General features: G+C 51.8%; 1 protein-coding gene across 2 annotated transcripts; it reads left to right on the top strand.

Moving 5' to 3' along the window:
* Positions 1-2,266: 2,266 nt before the first annotated feature.
* Positions 2,267-21,265, top strand: KCNG4 (potassium voltage-gated channel modifier subfamily G member 4). 2 transcript variants are annotated; one of them, XM_015126715.3, is made up of 4 exons: positions 2,267-2,793; positions 3,172-3,380; positions 4,949-5,745; positions 19,368-21,265. In XM_015126715.3, exons 3-4 carry the CDS (start codon positions 4,990-4,992, stop codon positions 20,169-20,171), a joined length of 1,560 nt encoding a protein of 519 aa, XP_014982201.3. In that variant the 5' UTR covers positions 2,267-2,793; positions 3,172-3,380; positions 4,949-4,989; the 3' UTR covers positions 20,172-21,265. The 2 variants fall into 2 exon arrangements, with proteins under 2 accessions (XP_014982201.3, XP_077843126.1); XM_077987000.1 differs by lacking the exon at positions 3,172-3,380 and having other exon boundaries at positions 2,433-2,793.
* The last annotated feature ends 1,944 nt before the right edge of the window (positions 21,266-23,209 follow it).

The raw sequence follows: 23,209 nt of genomic DNA, 5'->3' as shown, positions 1-23,209 counted from the left end.
CATTTTGGGAGGCAGAGGCGGGTGGATCACTTGAGGCCAGGAAATCAAGACCAGCCTGGCCAACATGGGGGAAACCCTGTTTCTACTACAAACACAAAAAGTAGCTGGGTATGGTGGCGGGTGCCTGTAATCCCAGCTACTCAGGAGGCTGAGGATCAAGAATTGCTCGAACCCAGAGACGGCGGCTCCAGTGAACGAAGATCTCGCCACTGCACTCCAGCCTGGGCAATACAGTGAGACTCCATCTCAAAACAAACAAACAAACAAACAAAAAAGATGATAATCACAATAATAGCAAGCATTTGAATAGGACTCACTTTTGTGACAGGCCGTCTTCTAAGAGCCTTGTCAATGTAAATTGATTTGTTCAAAACTCACAGCAAATTGATAGGTGCCATCATCTTCAGGTCACAGACAAAAAAAAAATTAAGGCATAGAGAGGTTAAGAAATTTGCTCAAGGTCACCAGCAGGGAATTGATAAATTCTTGATTTGAACCCGTATACTCAGGATCCAGAGAGAACTGAGAGGAAGGGGGTAAGTTAGGGGAGATTTAACCAGACAGGCTAAATCCAGACAAATAAGACACAGCTGAGAGAGGTGGGGAGACAGCTGGGGTAGGAGGAGGACCATGAGCTGGAAAGACAATTCTGAAGTGTCTTCTAAGAGCACCATTGGAGCAGCTGTGGGGTCTGAGGAACAGGGGAGTCCGAAGAAGGAGGGAAGCTTCTCCGCTACTGGCAGGTGCCCTGGGATCTCTCTGAGTGGCTCTGTGTGGACGCTGGACCATGCTGGGTCACAGCCTTTATTGGGGTTACATTTACAGTTTTATGGAAACAGATCAGTGCAGCTGCCATGGTTGAGGTAGCAGGCCAGGGGTTCATCCTTTTGTCTTCCCCGTCGTCACTGCCCCAGGCCAGGCCCCTCAATCATTTCTGCAGAGTCCTTAGGATTCAAGCAATACCATTTGAAAACCACAGCACCAGACAGACCTCCATTCAGTCAGTTCTCTGCTCTGCCTGGATTTGTTCCCATTGCCAAGTCCACAGAGAGCCCACCTAGGCCAGCAGCACCTGTCATCCCCTTGAAGGCAGCTGTGGAAGGCTCACCCTCTAATCTCTCTCACTCCTGGATCCTCACATCAAAACTCAAGGGTCTGTTAAGTGATCGTTTTTATTTTTGTTTTTTTGAGACAGAGTCTCACTTTGTCACCCAGGCTGGAGTGCAGTGGTGCGACCTCCGCTCACTGCAAGCTCTGCCTCCTGGGTTCAAGCAGTTCTCCTGCCTCACCCTCCCTAGTAGCTGGGATTACAGGCACCCACCACCATGCCCAACTAATTTTTGTATTTTTAGTACAGACAGGGTTTCACTAGTTGGCCAGGCTGGTCTCGAACTCCTGACATTGTGATCTGCCCGCCTCTGCCTCCAAAGTGCTGGAATTACAGCTGTTAGCCACCACACCCGGCCTAAGTGATGGTTCTAACCAGCAAGATGACCTTGAGCAAACCTCTTCTCAGACCTTCAGGGCCTCAACTATCAAATGCAGTGAAGATAACTTACATTCAGAAGCCAAGAGCCTGGGCTTCAGAACCTCTCAAGAAAATGCAGAACAGTCAACGTATAGTGAGCACCTACAAGATGCTGGTTTTGCAATTGCAGCCATCACTGGTTTCACTGTCCTCATTTGACTGAGAAACCCAAGGCCCAGAGAGGTGAAGTGACTGACCGAGGGCACACAGCCAGGCAGTGCAGAGTCCAAGTCCACACCCAGGCCCTGGACCGATGCCTCTTCCTTTTCACCCAGCCAACCAGTCAACCAGCACAGGAGCTTGCACTTACAGTTCTGATCTTCCCTGAACCCTCTCTCATTCCTGTGTTTTAAAGACAAGACATTTGAGGCTCAGAAGCAGTAACTCACCTGCCCAAGGTCACCCAGCCTTTCACATAGGAGCCAGGATCCAGGCGTGTGCGTGAATTCCAAGCTCACACCTCTTCCTATCCCTGTTCTCTAACACAGCCCCCTTGACTCCCACCCAGGGCTCAGAGCCTGGGCTTCTGTCTGAACCTGTCCCAGGCCTGGGCTGGTTAAAAGCAGCAAAAAGTTCCTTCTGCAGCTTGAGCTTGAGCCTGTCACCATCATCAGCATACCCCAAGAGCCTCTGGGGTGGCTGGAGACAGGTAGCTGCAGATGCCTCCGGCCCCAAGTTGCCCTCTGCCCCTCCTGAGTTGTGCTCCTCCATGCCAGGGGAGGGAGGACAGCTCCCCTTGCCTCCTAGGCGGTTGGCAGAGTGGCAGCGGCTGCTGCTCCTTCCTGCTGCTGGCTGATGGAGAGATTATTTCTAAGCCCTTCCCATTCCACCCCCCCCCCCCCTCAACACACACACACACACTGGCTTCTCTTGCAGGACCACACTGGCTGTCCCTGTGGGACTTGAAGTGCAGAGTCCGCTGCTCAACCAGAACAGCTGCCCTGGCTCCCTCCCAGCAAGAACCCCCAGACTCTCATCTCTCATAAGGAAAAGGACTTCTGGGTCCTTTAAAACAATCCCACCTCAATCCCCCAGGGCTCTCCTGCAGCTGCTGGAGAGAGATGCAGAATGAATGAACTTCTGGTTTCTGGAGGCGGCACGGGAAGAAAGATTGGAAACTAACTCTGCCAGAAACTGCTGTTTTGGGAATTATTTTTCTTCCCCTTCATCTCCACTACAAACCTGTCCCTTCCCTGGGCACCAAGACATGGGCTCCCCTTGCTTGGCAGAGAAACAGCTGGAAACTGGCTCCCTGAGACAAGAGGGTGAGTGAAACTTGACGGGAAGAGTTAATGCTTGCTGCAGAGCGGGCGGGGGCCGGGGGGAGGTTGATGCTGTTAAACATCCTTGGCAAAAGTGCTATTTTCAGTGAATTCCTTTCCCATGCTCCGGAAGGAGCTACTTGCCAGCTGTTTGGAAAGCCGTAGATTGAAAAATTGGGTTTATTCAGTGAATGCAGAAAGGGCAGTTTGCAGGTTCTGGAAGGAGCCCCAGGCTGGGGGACAGAGTGCTGGGTTGGATTTGGATTTGCTGTGTGACCTTGGACAAGTTACTTCCCCTCGCTGGGTCTTGGTTTTTGCACTGGGAAAATGAGGAAGCTGGCAAAGGGCTCCCCGGATTTCAAAATACTCTTCTCTCTGCAGGCTCCTCATCCTCCTCTGGCGGTCCCCTGTGAGCAAAGTAATGCACTCAGAACAACAGAATGTTGTGCGGGGAGCAAGAGTGTGAAATAGGCTGCAATTCACTCTCCACTATCCACCAGAATCCAACTGGCTCTGAAATTGAGAGGAACTTTGATTTCCATTCAGCTGCCGAGTTTCTCTCTTGATTGGAGTGGAGTGCATCTGAAAATGTAAGCTTATAGATGCTTTGGAAATGGCTCTGGCTAGAATGAATGGCATAAGAAATGGTTGCAGGATCTGAAGGTTAGAAATATTATGGAAAGGACTTTTTAAATATGTGAATTGGCTAAATCTAAAACACTCACATTAAGTCAAGCATCTCATATAGGTCTGAAATGGAGAGAGCATTAGAGGCCCCTTCTTTTTTTTTTTTTTTTCTTTTTGAGACAGAGTATCGCTCTGTTGCCCAGGCTGGAGTGCAATGGCGCAATCTCGGCTTACTGCAGCCTCCGCCTTCCAGGTTCAAGCCGTTCTCTTGCCTCAGCCTCCCAAGTAGCTGGGACTATAGGCACATGCCACCATGCTTGGCTAATTTTTGTGTTTTTAGTAGAGACGGGGTTTCATTGGCCAGGCTGGTCTCAAACTCCTGACCTCAGATGACCCACCTGCCTCGGCCTCCCAAAGTGCTGGGATTACAGGCATGAACCACTGTGCCCGGAGGCCTCCTTCATTCTGCAGATAAAAGACCATGGCCCTAGAGAGGGGGAGTAACTGGCTGGAGGTCACACAGCAAGGATGGCTAAGGCAAGCGCACAATGAACATGGAGGAGTACTGTGATTACAAGTATGCCATGCTCCTCTGTCCCCTTAGCAAAGGCCTCCCCAAATGAGGAAGCAACCAAGAGTGATTAAGTGAGACTGGTGGAGTTCCTCCTGAGACCTAGAGGCTTAGATGCTGTGCTAAGGACAGTCACATTCCTGGTCTGTTCCAACTTTTAATAACAGACCCTCGCTGAGCTTCCTGATGTCAGATGCTTGCTAAACCGTAGGCAAGACACGCAAGACTTCCGTGCGTCAACCTCCTTATCTATAAAGTGGAGATCTTATGTCTACTTCATGAGGTTGTTGAGGTGAGTTAGGGGAAGCCAGGCATGTCAGAAGCATCTAGAAGTGTTATTAATACACACTTTCTTGTATGTTACTGCATATAACCCTTGCCATGCCCTACAGTGTGGGTACTCAAACTGCCCCCATCACACAGATAAAGCAAAGGACTCAGAGACACTGAGTAACCCACCTGTGCTGGCAGTCCGTAAGGGATTCGGCCCTGCCAGTGAACTTGAGAGCCTACATTTTTAAGCTCTATTTTTACCAACTGTACCTTGCAAGATTAGTACAAGTCTTGCCATTTGAATGAATGATGCTGAGATCAGAGAGGTATAGCCACATACCTGAGACCACAGAGCCCAGAAGTGGCACCGCTCTGATTTGTCCAGCTCAGGACTGAGTTACTCATCCATGCAATTCAGTCCCCATCCATGCAACGTCTGTTCTGGAGACATTCTTCTTCGATACCAGTAGATGTTCCACCAGGGAAGGGCTTTGTTCACTGATGTATCCCAAGCACACAGTAGGTGCCCAATAAATATGTGTTGAGCTAAAGGTTAAAAGAACAAGCCATGCAGATGCGGTTGCAGGAAAGCACATGTAAGAACATCTGTAGTCGCGACATCCAGGACTCTTTGCCCCAAGACTGATTTCCCTTCCTTTTTCTTGCTCTTTGTCCCTTGGGTATCAGACTGGTAAACCCAGCACTTCCTTGCCTTGCGATCTTCGACAATGCCCATGCCTTCCGGAGACCGGGGCCTGCATCCCAGACACCACCACTATGGTTCCCACAGCCCTTGGAGTCAGCTCCTGTCCAGCCCGGTGAAGATGCCGTCCATCAAGGGCCTTTACTACCGCAGGGTGCGGAAGGTGGGCGCCCTGGACGCCTCCCCGGTGGACCTGAAGAAGGAGATCCTGATCAACGTGGGGGGCAGGAGGTATCGCCTCCCCTGGAGCACGCTAGACCAGTTCCCGCTGAGCCGCCTGAGCAAACTCAGGCTCTGTCGGAGCTACGAGGAGATCGCGCAGCTCTGCGATGATTACGACGAGGACAACCGGGAGTTCTTCTTTGACAGGAGCCCCAGCGCCTTCGGGGTGATCGTGAGCTTCCTGGCGGCCGGGAAGCTGGTGCTGCTGCAGGAGATGTGCGCGCTGTCCTTCCAGGAGGAGCTGGCCTACTGGGGCATCGAGGAGGCCCACCTGGAGAGGTGCTGCCTGCGGAAGCTGCTGAGGAAGCTGGAGGAGCTGGAGGAGCTGGCCAAGCTGCACAGGGAGGAGGTTCTGCGGCAGCAGAGGGAGACACGCCGCCCTGCCTCGCACTCCTCGCGCTGGGGCCTCTGCATGAACCGACTGCGCGAGATGGTGGAAAACCCGCAGTCCGGGCTGCCTGGGAAGGTCTTCGCTTGCCTCTCCATCCTCTTCGTGGCCACCACCGCCGTCAGCCTGTGCGTCAGCACCATGCCGGACCTCAGGGCGGAGGAGGACCAGGTGAGTGGCCTCTGATGGGGCCCATGGCTCCATCCCGCAGGGTGCCCGGGCAGAGGTGTCTTTTAGGGGCCCACGAAAATGTCTTCAGGTCTTAAAATAAGAAGAAAAAACATGAATATTATCCAACGTGGATTATATTCATTATTAGACCATCAGTGATAAAAGACAATTTTTCATCTTTTTTTTTTTTTTTTTTGGAGTCCTACAAAGGCAAAAGTGCCTACGACTCACCGTGAAAGTCATTCAGTGGCCCTCAGTCACGCATGGACTCAGTGGGCCACACAGACCCAGCGTCACCTCTCCAGGCTCTCCCCACTGTGACTACAGGCGAATCACTCCACCTCCTCTCTGAGCCTGTCTCCCCCTCTGTGAAATGGGTAATGTCACCACCAAGGTTTACTCACCCAGTGAACTCAACATGTGTTTACTGAGCAGCACTCTGTGCTAAGCCCTAGACCAGGTCAAAAACATGAAATCCCTGACTTCTTGAGCTAACATTCTCCTGGGCATCCCCACTCCGTTTTCAGATGAGGAAACTGAGGCACGGGCCATTTATTTTCCTCGGAGCTCCACAGTAAGGACACCAAGGATGCAAAGGTCCCCAGGCCTCAGTTTCCCTGCAGTGCTCAGTGTCTGGGCCAGTCTCACTGGATGGGAAACTCACAGGTGAGCTGATATGTAAGTCACCCCGCCCCAGGAGGCCAGAGCAAAAAGTGCTGCTTGCCCATACCTTCATCCCCTTTCCAGGGAGTTACAGGAGACCCCAAGATACCCTCCCTCCAACCGGGAGCCAGATGGTCTGAGAAGCAAAAAAAGAACCTAGCATTTGGTTGAGAGGGTTACTGGAAAGCTTCAGAGAACTAGATTGTTTCCTGATGTAAAAGATCACTCCTCCCGGCACCGAGCTCCCCAGGGCTGCCCATCATCCTGACGTTTGGAGCTTACCTTGTAATCAACAGAGAGAGAAACTAAACACATACGTAAGATGGTGCTTGCTCTATTTGGCTCATAACAGTTGCCAGCTCACCTAAGTTCTCTTCGCTTAAAGATATGTCCCAGGGCAAGACACCGGGATCAGAGAACTTGCCAGATAGAAAGGACTTAAATGGAGAACCAGCCCATGCCTCACACACAGTAGGATCCCAGTAAATATGGGTTGAATAAAATGTGTCTTGTCCAACCTACAAAAGTTTGACCCTAAAAAAACCCCACAAAATACTTGGGCCTCTAAACAGCTTATTTTCCCATGGAGAAGACGATAATGCCAATCATAGGCATTTTTTCATTCTACAGCATGAAAGCATGTGATTTCAGCGCCTGCCTGTTCACAGAAATATTTATGTGTGGACTCCGCAGTACAGAGATTAAGATAAAACAAGTGACCTCCCTACCCCATTTCTTAAGGGTGCCCTGATTCCAATTAATAAAGAAAGGCCCCTGGATGCCCACAAACCTGTTCCCTCTTAGAGATTTCCAGAGAGGGGAGAAATTGTGTAGGAGCCAGGATTTCGGTTGTGCAGACGGCCAAGATCTTTTCAAAATCCAATGCTTTGAAAATGACGAAGGGCATGAGCCCAGGCCCAGCTTAACAGTGACTAGGGAAATCAAATTAGAGGGGAGAGGTGGGCCTGCAGACCTGCGCAGTCCAAAGTTTCAGCCGAGGATCAGGCAGCCACGTCTCCTCCTGGGACAAGAGAGATTTATGCCCGGGCCCAGCCACAGTATCTTTATGCTTTCTCCTGAGTGAAAGCGCCTTTGTGTGTGTGCCCAGAGACAGGCTGAGGTGCTGCCCGGAGAGTGTCTGTGTTCCTGTTTAGATAATAATTCAGAGAGCAGGGAGGCTGAGGACGACGCAGTCTTTGTTCTCCCAAGACGGTGACCTTACATTTACGTAAAAGGACGATGGCCACACGTGCTTTGTGTTCCTTATTTGCCCTCAGGGAATGTCACTCTGAGAGGGACCGGCTGCTTCTGGGTCAGGCAGTGCCCGTTGGGTGTGGGGCCAGTGTCCTGCAAATTGACCCTGATGGCATCCACGCACATGAAATGTCACAATGGCAGGGTGGGGGAACAGACCCAAGGCTATAACCCACAGAACTCCTCCATCAGAAACAGAAACAATGGACGGACATTTGCTGTAAACAGTTTTCCATTTTTCTACCTTCTCATAGCAACATCCCTTGGAGTAAACCTGATAGTGGGGTAAAGGTCTGTGCCAGGGATTGCAAATTACAATGGAGTCTGGGTGCAGCGGCTCACGCCTGTAAGCCCAGCAGTCTGGGAGGCCGAGGTGGGTGGATCACCTGAGGTCAGGAGTTCGAGACCAGCCTGGCCAACATGATGAAACTCCGTCTCTACTAAAAAACACAAAAAACATTAGCCGGGTGTGGTGGCGTGCACCTGTAATCCCAGCTACTTGGGAGGCTGAGGCAAGAAAATCGCTTGAACCCTCAGGCAGAGGTTGCAGTGAGCCAAGACTGTGCTACTGCACTCCAGCCTGGGCAACAAGAGAAAACCTCCATCTCAAAAAAAATTACACTGGAGAAGGGAAGAGGCAGTGTAGAGAGGAAGGACCAAGCCAGCGCCTGAGCTCTTCTAAGGGGCACCAGATTTTAAAGTTCTGGATTTCCCTGGGGGATTCTTCCCCAAAAGGATCAAAGAACCAATGTTTCCTAAGTGCCATTCATGAGGTTGGCATTTCACACCGTGGACTGATTTCATCCCTGTGGCAGCATGGGGAAGTGAATACCACTTCCACCCCCATTTTACAGATGGGAAACTGAGGCTCAGAGAGGTTTTATCACTTTCTGAAGCTCACAGTAAGTGGCAGCGCTAAGATTTGAACTCACCTCTGATTGGCTCTAAAATCCAACCCCCTATAACTACACAACACTGATACCATCTTTCTTTCCTTTCCTTTCCTTTGTTTTCTTTCTTCCTTCCTTCCTTTTCTTTTTCTTTCCTTCTTTCCTTCTCTTTCTCTCTTTCTTTTTTTAAATTTGAGACAGGGTCTAACTTTGTCACCCAGGCTAGTGTGCAGTCGCACGATCTTGGTAGCTAACTGCAGCCTCCATCTCCTGGGCTCAAGTGATCCTCCCACCTCAGTCCCCCAAGTAGCTGGGACTACAGGTGTGCGTCACCACACCCAGCTAATTTTTTGTATTTTTTGTAAAGACAGGATTTCCCCATGTTGCCCAGGCTGGTCTCAAACTCCTGAGTTCAAGCGATCTGCCTGCCTTGGCCTCTCAAAGTGCCAGGATTATAGGCATGAGCCACCGTGCCCAGTCCTAACTTTCAATTCTGGGCCACTTCACCTGTAGTCTAGAACTTCAGCCTCAGGGGCATTTTGTGCTTCTGAGGCAGCCAGACTTTGTGAAACAGCTCTCAGGCCAGCAAGATGGTGCAAAGGCCAGACGCCCTGGGTTTCAACCTTGGCCTCACCAGTGACTAACCCAGTGATCTTGGGAAAGTCGCTTAATCTCCTTGAGCCTCAGTTTCCTCCTCTGTGAAATGAGAGTGCTCTAAGCGCTTCCCTCAAGGGATCATGTGGTGCATAAAGCAGCTGGGACAGTGCCAACACTCAGAGGTGCTCAGCGAACATCCGTCATACTGATCATCATTCATTCATTCATTCATTCATTCAGTAGTAGTTAACAGGAGACCAAACATTCATCCTTTACCTTCCTTCAACAACAGTCATTGACTGCCTACTAAAGCCCATTCTTCTGGGTGCTGGAGAGAAGACAAATTTCTTACTTCCTTGGAGCTTAGATTCTGAGCAGCCCTGCTCATACCTTTTTTTTTTTTTTTTTTTTTTTTTTTTGGACAGGGTTTCACTCTGTCACCCAGGCTGGAGTACAGTGGCACAATCTCAGCTCACTGCAGCCTCTGCCTCGCGGGTTCAAGCGATCGTCCCGCCTCAGCCTCCTGAGTAGCTGGAACCACAGGCAGGCATCATCACGCCCGGCTAATTTTTGTATATTTTGTAGAGATGGGTTTCACCACGTTGGCCAGGCTGGTCTCAAACTCCTGAGCTCCAATGATTCTCCCACCTCGGCCTCCCAAAGTGTTGGGATTACAGGCATGAGCCACTGCACCCCAGCCCCCTGCTCCATTTTTCTGCGTTGACATTTACAAAACATGAAATCGAGCACCTTAAAGGAAACAATTTAGTGGCATTTAGTACAATCACGATCTTCTGCAGCCACCACCACCTCTATCTAGTTCCAAAACTTGTTCTCAGCACTCCAGAAGAAAACCCTGTCCCAGCTAAGCAGTCTCTCCTCCTCCCTCTCCCGCCAGCCCCTGGCAGCCACCCATCTGCTTTCTGTCTCCATGAATTAGCCTATTCTGGACATTTCATAGAAATGGAACCATGCCAGGTGTGGTCTTCTGTGACTGGCTTCCTGCTCCAGCATCATGTCTTCAAGGTCCATGCACACTGTGCCATGTGTCAGACCTTCGTTCCCTCTTCATGGCCGAATACTATTCCACTGTATGTATATGCCACTATTGGTTTATCCATCCAGCACTGACGGCCTACTCCACGTTGATAGCTGAAGATAGAGAGACACACTCCAAAGACCGACCCCCACCTCCAAGGAACAAGATGAGTTTGAGACATGAAGCCAGGATTCTGTTCCCACGGCTGCCACACAGACCCCTTTCAATAGGCAGGATTCAAGATCTAGTCCTGACCCTCGTTTTTTTTTTTTTTTTTCTTTTTGAGATGGAGTTTTGCTCTTGTCACCCAGGCTGGAGTGCAGTGGTGCGATCTCAGCTCACTGCAACCTCCACCTCCCAGGTTCAAGCGATTCTCCTGCCTCAGCCTCCCAAGTAGCTGGGATTACAGGCACGCAACACCATCCCCAGCTAATTTTTGTATTTTTAGTAGAGATGGGTTTTCACCATGTTGCCCCGTCTGGTCTCGAACTCCTGGCCTCAGGTGATCCACCTGCCTCTGCCTCCCAAAGTGCTGAGATTACAAGCTTGAGCCACCCCGCCTGACCCTGACTCTCGTTTGAATGCACTGGGAGATCCAGGGCAGGTCACATCTGCCCCTGGACCTCAAACTCCTGCTGGTAAAATGATGGTCTGGACTTGTCATTTTACAGCTGACTGGTCCCTAGCGTCCTTCCAGCCCTGGGCACCTGCAGCCTCATGTCCTTGTCTGTTTGCTGCAGTTTTCCAGGTTCTTTCTTTCCCTCTGCCTTCATTGTCCTCCCTGCCATTCATCTCTCGCGCCCTCTCTACGTGACCTCAGACCTGGCCGGGCAGCTCTGCCTTTTACCTCCCTCCGGGGCATCCTGAACACCACTGGCCAGGACCATTTTTCTTCCTCTTTACTGCTACTAAGACATCCCAACCACTGCAGATAGTATCAGGTCATGGAAAGGACCAGCATCTTCAGTTTGCTCGTCCCGGGTTGAGTCCCAGCTCTCCTATTCCCTGGCTCTGCCCTCAGACAAGTCCTTTTCTTTCTTTGTGCCTCTATTTCCTCACCCATCAAAGAGGACAATCATAACACTATTCAGAGGGCGGTGCTGAGGACTGAATGAAAACCTGTATATCAGGCACCAGCACAGAGTGGACGCTTGTTGTTTTGCTCCCCCTTGGGGCTGGGCTCATACCTCTGCACCTGCTCTGCTGCTCTGCTCACCAGCCTCCATCCCTGGCTCCCTCCAACCTGAATCGCAATGGCCAAGTCAGGGGCCGATGACTCAAATGTCCTCTCCATCCCCTTCCAGTGCCTGCCCTCATTCCTCCTCTGCTCTGGCTTTCAGCGTGTCTTTTCTGAGGGCTTGCTCTGGCTGGAGACTCGGTAGGAGAAGTAGGGAACTCACCACGCTCAAGACCATCCCTGCCGGCCTTCCCACGGTTCTCCTCCCACCTTGGGTGCTACTCCTGCCCCACAACATTGCCTGGGGCTTTCAGGGATATTGTCAAAGGGACATGTATACCCTATGGCAACCGAGTAAAGCGCCCTTGGTGATATCTCTGCAGAACCATGGTGGGGTTAGGGAGCAGAACCACGTGGGCTCTTCGGTTCTCGCCTTCCTTCTCATCCTAGACTGTAGACATTTCAGCGTCTTACTAAGGTGGAGGGCTGGGGAAGGAAGGCACAGAGAGTGGTTTGTTTGTTTATTTGTTTGTTAGTTTTGAGACGGAGTCTCGCTCTGTCACCCAGGCTGGAGTGCAGAGGTGCGATCTCAGTTCACTGCAAGCTCTGCCTCCCACGTTCACACCACTCTCCTGCCTCCTCAGCCTCCCAAGTAGCTGGGGCTACAGACACCTGCCACCAAGCCCGGCTTTTTTTTTTTTTTTTTTTTTCAGACAGGAGTGCAGGTTGCTTACCGCAACCTCCGCCTCCTGAGTTCAAGTGATTCTCTTGCCTCAGCCTCCAGAGTAGCTGGAACTACAGGCGCCCGCCACCACGCCCAGCTAATTTTTGTACTTTTAGTAGAGACGGGGTTTTGCCATTTTGGCCAGGCTGGTCTCGAACTCCTGACCTCAGGTGATCCACTAGCCTCAGCCTCCCAAAGTGCTGGGATTACAGGTATGAGCCACTGCGACCAGCCCACAGAGAGAGATTCTTAAAAGACCAGCTGGGACTCTTGGGCCCCCCTCCCCAGGATGCAGCTCACCTTTTGGGCTGCCATGTCCACCTCCCTGCCTCCTCACCCTTTAGTAAGAGGCCCTGCGCAAGAGCCAGCTCCTGCCTCCTCCTCTGTCCCTTTCTCGGACCATGAATCAGCTTCCTAAAGAACGGGCCTGCTCTCTGGAGCTTCTCTGTGCTCGGTGGCATTTAGTCATTGCTCTAGCAAATGCTTCTTATCCTAGTTTTGTTGCTTTTGGTTGTTTTCTTCCTGCAGCTGTGTCTCTCCCTGTGTCCCGGCCAAGAATCAATATTCCCTGTTTCCTGGCCTGGGGCCTCCCCGACGCTCTGCAGGTGACAGTTTTCTCTGCCTCCTCACACTCCCCCCGCCTCCGCGTGTCCAACTCCCAGCCCCCTGCAAATGCCCCGCGCAGACACCGCCACCCACACTCATTCAGGAGTCGTTGAGGAAGGGCCCCTGCAGGCTGGACCTGTGCTGGACACTGGGAGGGTCCCTAGGTCTCTCCTTCAGTGACTGCTGAAGGGATATTAGTACAGAGACGATGGGATGGCGGCCTGCCATCTCTGCACAGGGAGAACCACTGTGAGACTCACAGTCAGTGGATACTTCTTAGACCCTTGCTGGGCTCCTGGCCCTGTGCTAGTCATTTCCCTGTTTCCTAATTTAATCCTCACCGCAATCCCATTCTACAGATCAGAAAACGGCCTCAAGAAGTTACGTAACTTGCCTGATAGCCGCTAAGCTAGTAATGCTCCCTCAGCAGCAGTTCCTTTTTCTTTTCTCAAGACAGGGTCTTGCTCTGTTGCCCAGGCTGGAGTGCAGTGGTGCAGTCTCGGCTCTCCTCCAACCTCCTGGGTTCAAGTGATTGTCGTGCCTCAGCCTCCTGAGTAACTGGGATTACAGGCATGCACCACCAGGCCCAGCTAATGTTTGTGTTTTTAGTAGAGACAGGGTTTCCCCCACATTGTCCAGGCTGGTCTCAAACTCTCTTGCCTCAAGTGATCCGCCCACTTCAGCCTCCCGAAGTGCTGGGATTACAGGCGTGACTCACCATGCCCAGCCCAGTGGCAGCTGCTTTCTAATAAGAATTTGCTGGAAGCTCTAGAAGAGAAGTCAGCCATCCAACCTGCCCAAGGTGAAGGCCAGGGAGAGCCCATGGTGGATCAGCTGCAGGGCCTGAACCGGACAGCAGTGCGGGGAGAGGATTGAGGAGGAAGACAAGCAACGTAGATTTGAGGAGCTCCTACACTACAGCGTCCCTGAGCAGGTCTCCCCGGTGCCCACAATTGCCCTGCGGGATGAGAATCACCTCCCCCATTTCACAGAAGGGAAGACGCCTTCAGTTAGATGACTCATGGGCCAGGTCCCATGATGGGGCTGACCCCGTCCAATTGGTTCCAACACTTTCAGAGTCCCTGTGTCCCAGTGTTGGGAAGAGGGGACAGCTGCTGGGAGTGGGCGGGAGGGGAGACCTGGGGAGGAGGGATTGCGGCTCATGGTGAGGAGGGGCTTGGGGGAGGCCCATGGGAGCAGAGTAAAGGAGGGGAGGGTGGCAGAGGGCACGGGCAGGAGAGAAAAGTGGCTAAAGGAGTGGGAGGAGTGAGTCAGCACATCCAGGCCCCAGGAGAGCCTCAGAGGAAACAGCTCAGGGCCTCAGGCCAGGGCCAGAGGCACAAATGGTGAACTCACCGCAGGAGGGAGGGGAGGAAGGGATGCCGAGCTGAGGAATGGACCAGCCCTGACTAAGGAGCTGCAGCAAAAGTGAGAGGTGGCCACGTTCCAAAGTGGGACTGGCAGGACTTGCTGGGAGGGACAGAGAGGGCGAGGAAGCCTCCAAGGTCATGTGGACCCTGAGCCCCTCCCAGATGGAGCTTCCAGAACTGGCCCTCGCTGCACCTGCAGGGCCCCCAGGGCAGCAGCTTTGCCCTCAGGAAACCCGCCGTGCTGCTGCGTGAAACAGGCCAGGCTCTGGGACCCCCACTACTCCCACCTGCTGCCTCCCCCAGGAGTACGCAGCCAGCTCAAACTGACTGTAACTCCCATACCACAATATTCGCCCTTTTAAAGTGCGCAGTTCGGTGGTCTTTAGTATCATCATGGAGCTGCGAAGCCATCATTCCCTTCCTCCTCCATCCAGCCCCGGACACCCACCCCTCTGCTTTCTGTCTCTGTGGATTTGCCTGCTCTGGACATCTCACTTAAATGGAATCATCCAACATAGGGTGTCTGTGTCTGGCTTCTTTCACTCAGCATCGTGTTTTCAAGGTGCATTCATGTTGTAGCATGATTTAGCCCTTCATTCCTTTTCATGGCTGCCTACTATTCCATTGTGTGAATAGGCCGCATATTATATATTCACTCATCAGTTTGTGGATGTTTAAGTTGTCTCTACTTTGGGGCTATTATGAATAATACTACCATGGACTTTGTGTACAAGTTTTGTTTTTGTTTTTGTTTTGTTTTTTTGAGACAGAATCTCAGGCTGTCACCCAGACTGCAGTGCAGTGGCACAGTCTTGACTCGCTGCAACCTCCACCTCCTGAGTTCAAGTGATTCTCCTGCCTCAGCCTCCTGAGTAGCTGGGATTACAGGCGCCCACCACCATGCCTGGCTAATTTTTGTATTTTTAGTAGAGACGGGGTTTTACCATGTTGGCCAGGCTGCTTTTAAACTCCTGACCCCAGGTGATCCACCCGCCTCAGCCTCCCAAAGTGCTGGGATTACAGGCATGAGCCACCAGACCCGGCCTGCGTACAAGTTTTTGTGTGGACATATGTTTTCATTTGTCTGAGCTATACACCTAGGGGTGGAACAGCTGGGTTGCATGTTAACTCTGTTTAACCTTTTGAGGACCTGCCAAACTATTTCCACTGCCACTGCCCCATTTTACATCTGCACCAGCAGTGATTCTCCACAATCTCACCGACACTTGGCTATTGTCTGTCTTTATGATTCTAGCCATCCTAGTGGATGTCAAATTGTGTCTTACTGTGGTTTTGATTATCCTTTATTTTTGTTTTTTAACTTTTCATTATGGAGAATTTCAGACATTTACAAAGTCAATAGAATAATATAGGGAACCCCTGGGAAACCATGACTCAGCTGCACGCAATGGTCAATATTCTGCCACTTTTTTTTTTTTTTTTTTTTTTGAGATGGAGTCTCGCTCTATCACCTATCACGCAGGCTGCAGTGCAGTGGTGCGATCTCGGCTCACTGCACCCTCCACCTCTCAGGTTCAAGCGATTCTCCTGCCTCAGCCTCCCAAGTAGCTGGGATTACAGGCATGTGTCACCACGCCTGGCTAATTTGTGTATTTTTAGTAGAGACAAGGTTTCACCACATTGGTCAGGCTGGTCTCGAATTCCTGGCCTTAGGTGATCCACCCGCCTTGCCCTCCCAAAGTGCTGGGATTGCAGGCGTGAGCCATCGTGCCCAGCCAATATTCTGCCATTCTTGTTTCCTCTCTCTTTCTATCCCCTCTCCACCTCAAATCACGTATCATTTGTTACTATTTTTCTTTTACAGCTTTACAGGTAAAATGTACATACACTGAAATGCACAAATCTTAGGTGCAGAATTTAATAAGCGGATGCACCCATGTCAGCCTCTCCCCTGTGAGTACAGAATATTTCCGTGACCCTAGAAAGCTCCCTTGTGGCCCTTCACAGGCCATCCTTACACTACCCAGAGGCAGCCTCTGTTCTGATCACTTTGTGTACCCTAGATGAGGCTGTCTGATCTCGAGCTTCCTGCAAATGGAAACACACACCCAGCTTGCTTTGCTCCACACCAGGCCCGTGGGATTCATCCGTATTGTTTCATCATTCACGCCCTGGGCCTTCTCCGGGCCGACACTTGTTCTTCCTCATTACAGGAAGGAGCCAGAACACACCTCGCTGTGCCTGTGACAAGGGCCAGGAATAGAGTGACCAACCATCCCGGTGTGCCCAGGGACCAGGGGGTTCCTAGGACCTGGAACTTTCTGGGTTTAAGCACAGAACTTCCACAAAGGGAGAAAGGATAACTTTTTTCTTTCCTTCTTTCCCCCTTTTCTCTTTTCTTCGAATATTTGCTAAGCTGGGAATTATTTCCTCTGCCCAGGCTCCATAAACACCCCCTGCCCAATGCCGGCATTTCTGAGGGACCAGTGCTGGGAGGCTGGATTTAGGATGCAGAGCAGAGCCTGATGCAGGTGCAGTGACGCGGCAGAGCAGAGCCCTTGCTGCAGTCCAGAGAGGTGGCCAGAGGGCCAGGCCGTTGGAGGGGAGCAGTCAGTGTGCATGGCTTGAATGTCCAAACACCAGCCCCACAGGCAGGAGGACCCGGCAGAGCCTTCTCGGCCTCTCAGGAGTCACCTTCCTGAGCTATTGGGTCATCAGTGTGGAAGTTATTCCCAGGCTGTATTTTAAGCCTAGGGAGAAACTCCCAGGATGTCTGCAAAGAAAGAGGCCTTGTAGACAGAACCTAGCTCGGAGCCTGAAAACCTTCCAGGTGCCTCAGAGTGAATGGGGGCAGTTGCCAAATGTAGATTTCTGGGCGCCACCCTAAGGTCTGGATTTTGTGATGAGGGCCCAAGAATCTGCATTTACAACAAGCACCCTGGGGACTTCTGGTGCCGGGGTTTCCAAATCAGCTTTGAGAAATGCCAATTCTGTTCCAAACTCTGTATTAGAAACTGAAGCACAGAGAGGGCCAGTGGCCGCTGCAAAGTCACACAGCAAGTTTGTAGCAGGGCTGGGGAATGGGAACCCAAATCTTCCGAGCCCTTCAGGATCCTGAAGCAAACCCTGGGTAGTCGTGGCGAAGACCTCTCAGTGGGCTGGAGAATCCCCTCACCTTCCTGTAATATCTAGCCATAGGAAGAAGGCATTGCTACCCTTACACTGACCAGGCAGACTGTGGTCCATGACCAATGTATGATTGTGTTAAAATGGCTACAGTGCATCCTATGCCTGCGAGGTGCACGGTCCTGTTCATGGCTTTATATGCGTAATTTCTATTCATCACGACAGCTCTTCAGAGCTTAGACAACTGAAAGTCCAGAAGGGACAAGTGATTTGCCCAAGTAAGTGGAAGAGGTGGGATTTGAAACTGTGCTAGGCTCTGGGAGTATTGTAACTAGACAAGCAGACATGCTTTCTGGAGGGCTTGAAAGCTGGCAGGGCATAGAAAGTTCCTGATTCTCCAATCTTGCTAAAAAACTTGCTGTGTGGCTTCGCAGTGACCCCTGCCCCTCTCTGAGCTTCAGTTTCCAAAGAAGAGGCTGAAACACTCTGGATTCCACCCCTTGGCAGTGCTGCCTCTGACTCCCACCCCTGCAATAGTCCACACAGAAGTCCAGCCAGAAAGGTACCCTGCCCTGGACAGGCAAACAGAGACTGGCATGGTTCAGCCTGTTTCTCTTCCTCCAGCAGCCAGGCATAAAGAACATTTCCACTTATGATTTCTGTGGGCACTGGAAATAATTTCTTTTTCCACTTCAGAGCACTTTAATCCAAAGAAAACTGTGGTTGTCAACATCTTGCCTTTAACACAGACAAGTTGCTTTGGCCATTCATCCATTCATCCATCAAGTATATGTATCGTGTGTGTGTGTGTGTGTGTGTGTGTGTGTGTGTGTGTAAAATATTTATAGCTACGTTTTCTACCCTGGCTCCACATTTGAATTATCCATGGGGGTTCTGGAAAATTCTACTGCTCAGCTCAAACCTAGATTAATTAAATTAGAATCTTGGGAGGACCTGGCCCAGGCAACAGAATGTTTCAAGGAACCCCCAGGTGATTCTAACCTGCAGCCAAGGTTGAGAACCACACATTAGAACAGTGCCTGTCAAACTTCAATTTGCATGAGTCACCTGGAGATCTTGTTAACTGCAGAATATGATTCCGTGGGATGGGGTGGGGCCTGAGATGCTCTGTTTCTAACAAGCTCCTCAGGGAGGCTGATGGTTTTGGCTCAAGGTCCACACTCTGAGTGGCAGAAGGGCTGGTGGAACTACCCTGAACTATTCGGGAGGAAGAACAAAATACAGAAACCAGAATGGCGCCCACGTGGCTGGAACTGCCCAGCTGGAATCCCGCGTGTCAAGGGCAACAATTACACATCCCAAGGGCTGTCCTGGGGATTTGGGAGCCCTCTCTGCCCCACCAGCCTTCAAACCATCAGAAACGATATCTGTTTGTCTAGTCACAGTATGCCCAGGGGTTAGCACCATGCCTGGCACAAAGTGGGCCCTCCATACATTTTGTTGGCTAAATGAATGAGGGGTGGTAAACAACAAAGTTACAAAATAGCCAACAGCAGCTAAGAACCCTGGTACCACCTCTTAGATATGTGAGCTCAGGCGAGTCACTTCACTGCTGTGACCAACTTCCTGGGCCGTCAAATGGGGTCATGCTGCCTGCTCACGACAGTGCTATGTGGCTCGAGTAACAGCAGCAGAGCATTGCATGGTCCCCCGAGGTACTTATGTCATTAAGGTAGAGGCTGGCAGCTATAACAAAGAGACCGCAAACTAGAATAGTTTTAAACCAAATTTCTCTCTTGTGCAATAGTCCCAAGGTGAGGGATGTGGGTGAGTACAGACAACTCTTATTCCAGATTCTCCCGCCTTGATGTTCCCTCCTGGCCTGCAGCACTGGTCCAGTCCTCTCTTCTTAGCTGGGTTGCAGGCCCATCTGTGCTGTCCCGGCTCACACGAAGGATGAAAAGAGTGTGCACGAGTTAGATCCAGAAGTGGTTTGCATCACTTCTGTTTCCAGTCCAGAGGTGAGGACTTAGTCATTTGGCCACACCTAGTGGCAAGGGAAGCCAGAAAGAACGGTCTCTGACCTAGCCGATCTGCTGTATACCCAGCCACAACTGGAAAACTGTGTAAAAGGAGGTTCTGGTGGACAACTAAGTTTACAGCACAAAGCTCATGGGCATGAAGTCGTCCCCCAATTTCCAGCGCTGTTGCGGGTCCACTCTCTACCCCGCGTTGTTGCCTCTTCTCCCCGCAGGGCGAATGCTCTCGGAAGTGCTACTATATTTTCATCGTGGAGACCGTCTGCGTGGCCTGGTTCTCTCTGGAGTTCTGCCTGCGGTTTGTCCAGGCCCAAGACAAGTGTCAGTTCTTCCAGGGGCCCCTGAACATCATCGACATCCTGGCCATCTCCCCATACTACGTGTCACTGGCGGTGTCTGAGGAGTCCCCGGAGGATGGCGAGAGGCCGAGTGGGAGCTCCTACCTGGAGAAGGTGGGGCTGGTCCTGCGTGTGCTGCGGGCACTGCGCATCCTCTACGTGATGCGCCTGGCCCGCCACTCGCTGGGGCTGCAGACGCTGGGGCTCACTGTGCGCCGCTGCACACGTGAGTTCGGCCTGCTCCTTCTCTTCCTGGCCGTGGCCGTCACCCTATTCTCCCCTTTGGTCTACGTGGCCGAGAAGGAGTCAGGGCGGGTGCTGGAGTTCACCAGCATCCCTGCCTCCTATTGGTGGGCCATCATCTCCATGACAACGGTGGGCTACGGGGACATGGTGCCCCGCAGTGTGCCAGGCCAGATGGTGGCCCTCAGCAGCATCCTGAGCGGGATCCTCATCATGGCCTTCCCGGCCACGTCTATCTTCCACACCTTCTCCCACTCCTACCTGGAGCTCAAGAAGGAGCAGGAGCAGCTTCAGGCCCGTCTCCGCCACCTCCAAAGCGCTGGTCCGGCCAGTGAATGTGAACTCCTGGACCCCCACATGGCCAGTGAACATGAGCTCATGAACGATGTCAATGACCTCATCCTGGAGGGCCCAGCCTTGCCTATCATGCACATGTAACTCAGCACTCCCTGTGACTACATAGTAACCTCAACCCATCGCCCTGCCTGAAACACACTCAAGGGTACCCCACATAGACCACCTAGTGATGTTCTAGAGCCCAGGGAGGACTCCCAAAGCTGGAGGGGCATAAGACCACAGAGGCTGTGTGTCTGTGATCCTTGTCCCTGGGGGCCCGATGTCCCAGGCTGACTGTGTCCAGCCTGCTTGCCTTTTCCTCTCTCTGGCCATCTACTGAGCACGTCCAATCTTGCTGGAGTAGCTCAGTCTTCTTTCATTCTCTTTTCCTTCCCAGCAGAGGCTTTAACATCCCAGGCTGGGTTCTGGATGCCCACAGAACTAGTAACCATTGGTATTTGCATACTGAGCCTACAGAATTTCATGATTTCCCTAAGACCATCTTTCCTGGGCCATGCCACCATTGGAAATCAAAGGTCCAGTCACTGCAAACCCCACTGATCAAACTCTCCCACCCAACCTTTCCACGGGTTCCAGAGGGATCAGTATGTTCTCCTTCCGCTTACCACCACCAGTGGTATTTCCCTAATGCTGCTGCCTCCTGCCAGCTCTGAACACTTGTAGCTAAGAATGAAGAATCAGCCTTTTTGCAGTAAATCCCATGTTGAGGCTGATGCCCACAAGCCTGCCATCCCCCACCTGGAGCTCAAGAAGGAGCAGGCATCCCCAGGCATGCCTGGAATCTGGGACCTGGGAACTGGGACCTGGGACCTGGGACCTGGGACCTGAGACCTGGGCAGAAACTCCACTTGCCAGCACAGCCAGGCCCTCCTTGGCCGCCTGGACTCTTGGTGTGGTGTTCTCCAGTTATCCAGTCCTTAGCCTTACAGAGACAAACTCTTTCAGGGTCCACGTTGTCCCTTGAGAAGATCGTTCCTGCTGCTGCTTCCTCCCACACTGCAGGGGACCTTGGCTTTTCATCCACAGCTGAGCCCCCATGGACTCAGTGTAGCTTCGGCACAGAAACAAGGGGAATCGTAGGTGCTGCCCCTTGCTGGCTTCCCAGACTAGTCTTCTCCATGCTGGAGATAGACATTCTTAGCTCACATTTCAATGTATTTATTTATTTGTCCATTCATCTGTGAATAGAGTCTGTCCTTTGCATCCAGGGGAGGAGGCAGATGGAGGCCTGAGTCACTGGAGATAAAGCAGCATATTCTGAGAGCAGGCAGGAAGGAGCAATGAATTCCAAGCAGTGAGCTCCCAAAGACTTCACAGAGACATGGGCAGGGCTGGAGAGTAGAGGGGTATTTTGGGAGATGAAGCTGAACAGGTGGGTTGGGATGAGAAGGCGTGGGCCTTGCATGCTCTACGGAGGGCAGAGTGATGTGTACAGGCTGTGGGTTAGGGAGATGACGAGGCTGGATTGGGCGTCAGAAGCCCAGTTTGGGATGAGGAGCCATTGAGCCATTCAGGCAAGACAGCGCTGCCTCCTTCCTAGGATTAATCGTACAATGTTCTGTCAAATCCTGGCTTCTCCCAGAAGAGCACACCTGGGAGACATCCTGAGGGCACTTCCCCAGAGTGGCTTGGCCCGCACAGGAGTTTGCGGTTGGCTCTAAGACCCCTGGAGAAAGTGCACGAGATCCAAACGGATGACAGAGAAGTGGTTTAGGCCCTGCCAATCTGATGTAGTGTACGTATGAGAGTAGTCAGCATTTTACCACTGCTAACAAGTCCCTTGCTGTTCATTCATTGTTAGTTTTTCACAATGTCCTGCTATGTGCCAGGCACAGTCCTCCACTGATGGCAATGCCAGGCAGCAGCATGGCAGAGGGCTCTGGCCCAGGAAGCGCCCTGCACCAGCATCTAGTGTCCAGGGAGCCTTGGCCTCCTGGGGAGCCCACCTTTCCTTGGAGTCCTCCGGGTGTCCCCCCAGCTGATGCGGGCACATGTCCCCATTCTTTTAGACCCCAATCTTTCCCAAGCTGACATGTCACCAGGTGACAGAGTAGTCCAGTGGCCATGACACAAGGAAAGCCCCTGTACCCTATAAAATCCCCAGCCTGGACGGCCACTCCACTCCACAAAGTGACAGGCAGATTCCCATAAACCTTGGATAGAAATTCCATGTGACAGGCACCTTGGACAGTAGCCATAGAAGTATTTCTGTTCCAGACTAACATTTTATTTATGTATTTATGTATGCATGTATGTATGTATTTATTTATTTATTGACAGAGTCTCTCTCTGTCCACCAGGCTAGAGTGCAGTGGCTTGATCTCAGCTCACTGCAACCTCTGCCTCCCGGGTTCAAGCAATTCTCCTGCCTCAGCCTCCCAAATAGCTGGGATTATAGTGCCTACTACCATGCTCAGCTAATTTGGTATTTTTAGTAGAGACAAGGTTTCATCATGTGGCCAGGCTGGTCTCGAACTCCTGACCTCAGGTGATCTACCCGCCTCGGCCTCCCAAAGTGCTGGAATTACAGGCACGAGCCACCGCGCCCGGCCCAGACTGACATTTTAATAACTACTCTTAGGCAAAATAGTAAAAGGGCAAAGTCTCCCACTTTCTCTCTGGGAGCTGGCTGGCTTGGGAGCTGGCTGGAACCCAGTGTCTCCACTGTCCGTGTGACCTCGGGCAGGCCCCTTCCCCCTCAGGCAGCTGCAGGCAGGTGTTGGGCTAGACCTGTGGGATTCTGACCTGGGTTCCACAAAGCAAGCTCAAGGACTGTCCTGTGGATGAAGACGACCCGCAGCGAAGCAGGCAGGGCTCTGCCTCCTGGGGCAAAACATTTGCAAGTAATAATGCTGAAAAGAATGTACGAGTTCCCAGTCCCCTCTCCTTCCAGTCAGTGTCCAGCCCAGCCCTTTGAACTGGGTGGTAAGCTCACTCTGGAACCAGAGACAAAGCCTAAACAGCCACTGGAAGGTCTGGGACCCACATCAGCCCCCACATCCACCCTGCCTTCTCACCGAAGACATTTTTTGTGCTGCATGCCTGGTGCAAAACGTATTAATGACAGCTCTGCCTATCCCTGTAACTGGCTTCTTCTACCCAGGCATCTCCCTTCTCCT

This window comes from Macaca mulatta, chromosome 20 (assembly GCF_049350105.2).
Source record: "Macaca mulatta isolate MMU2019108-1 chromosome 20, T2T-MMU8v2.0, whole genome shotgun sequence".
Taxonomy (NCBI): domain Eukaryota; kingdom Metazoa; phylum Chordata; class Mammalia; order Primates; family Cercopithecidae; genus Macaca; species Macaca mulatta.
This window is presented reverse-complemented; position numbering and strand designations above follow the sequence as displayed.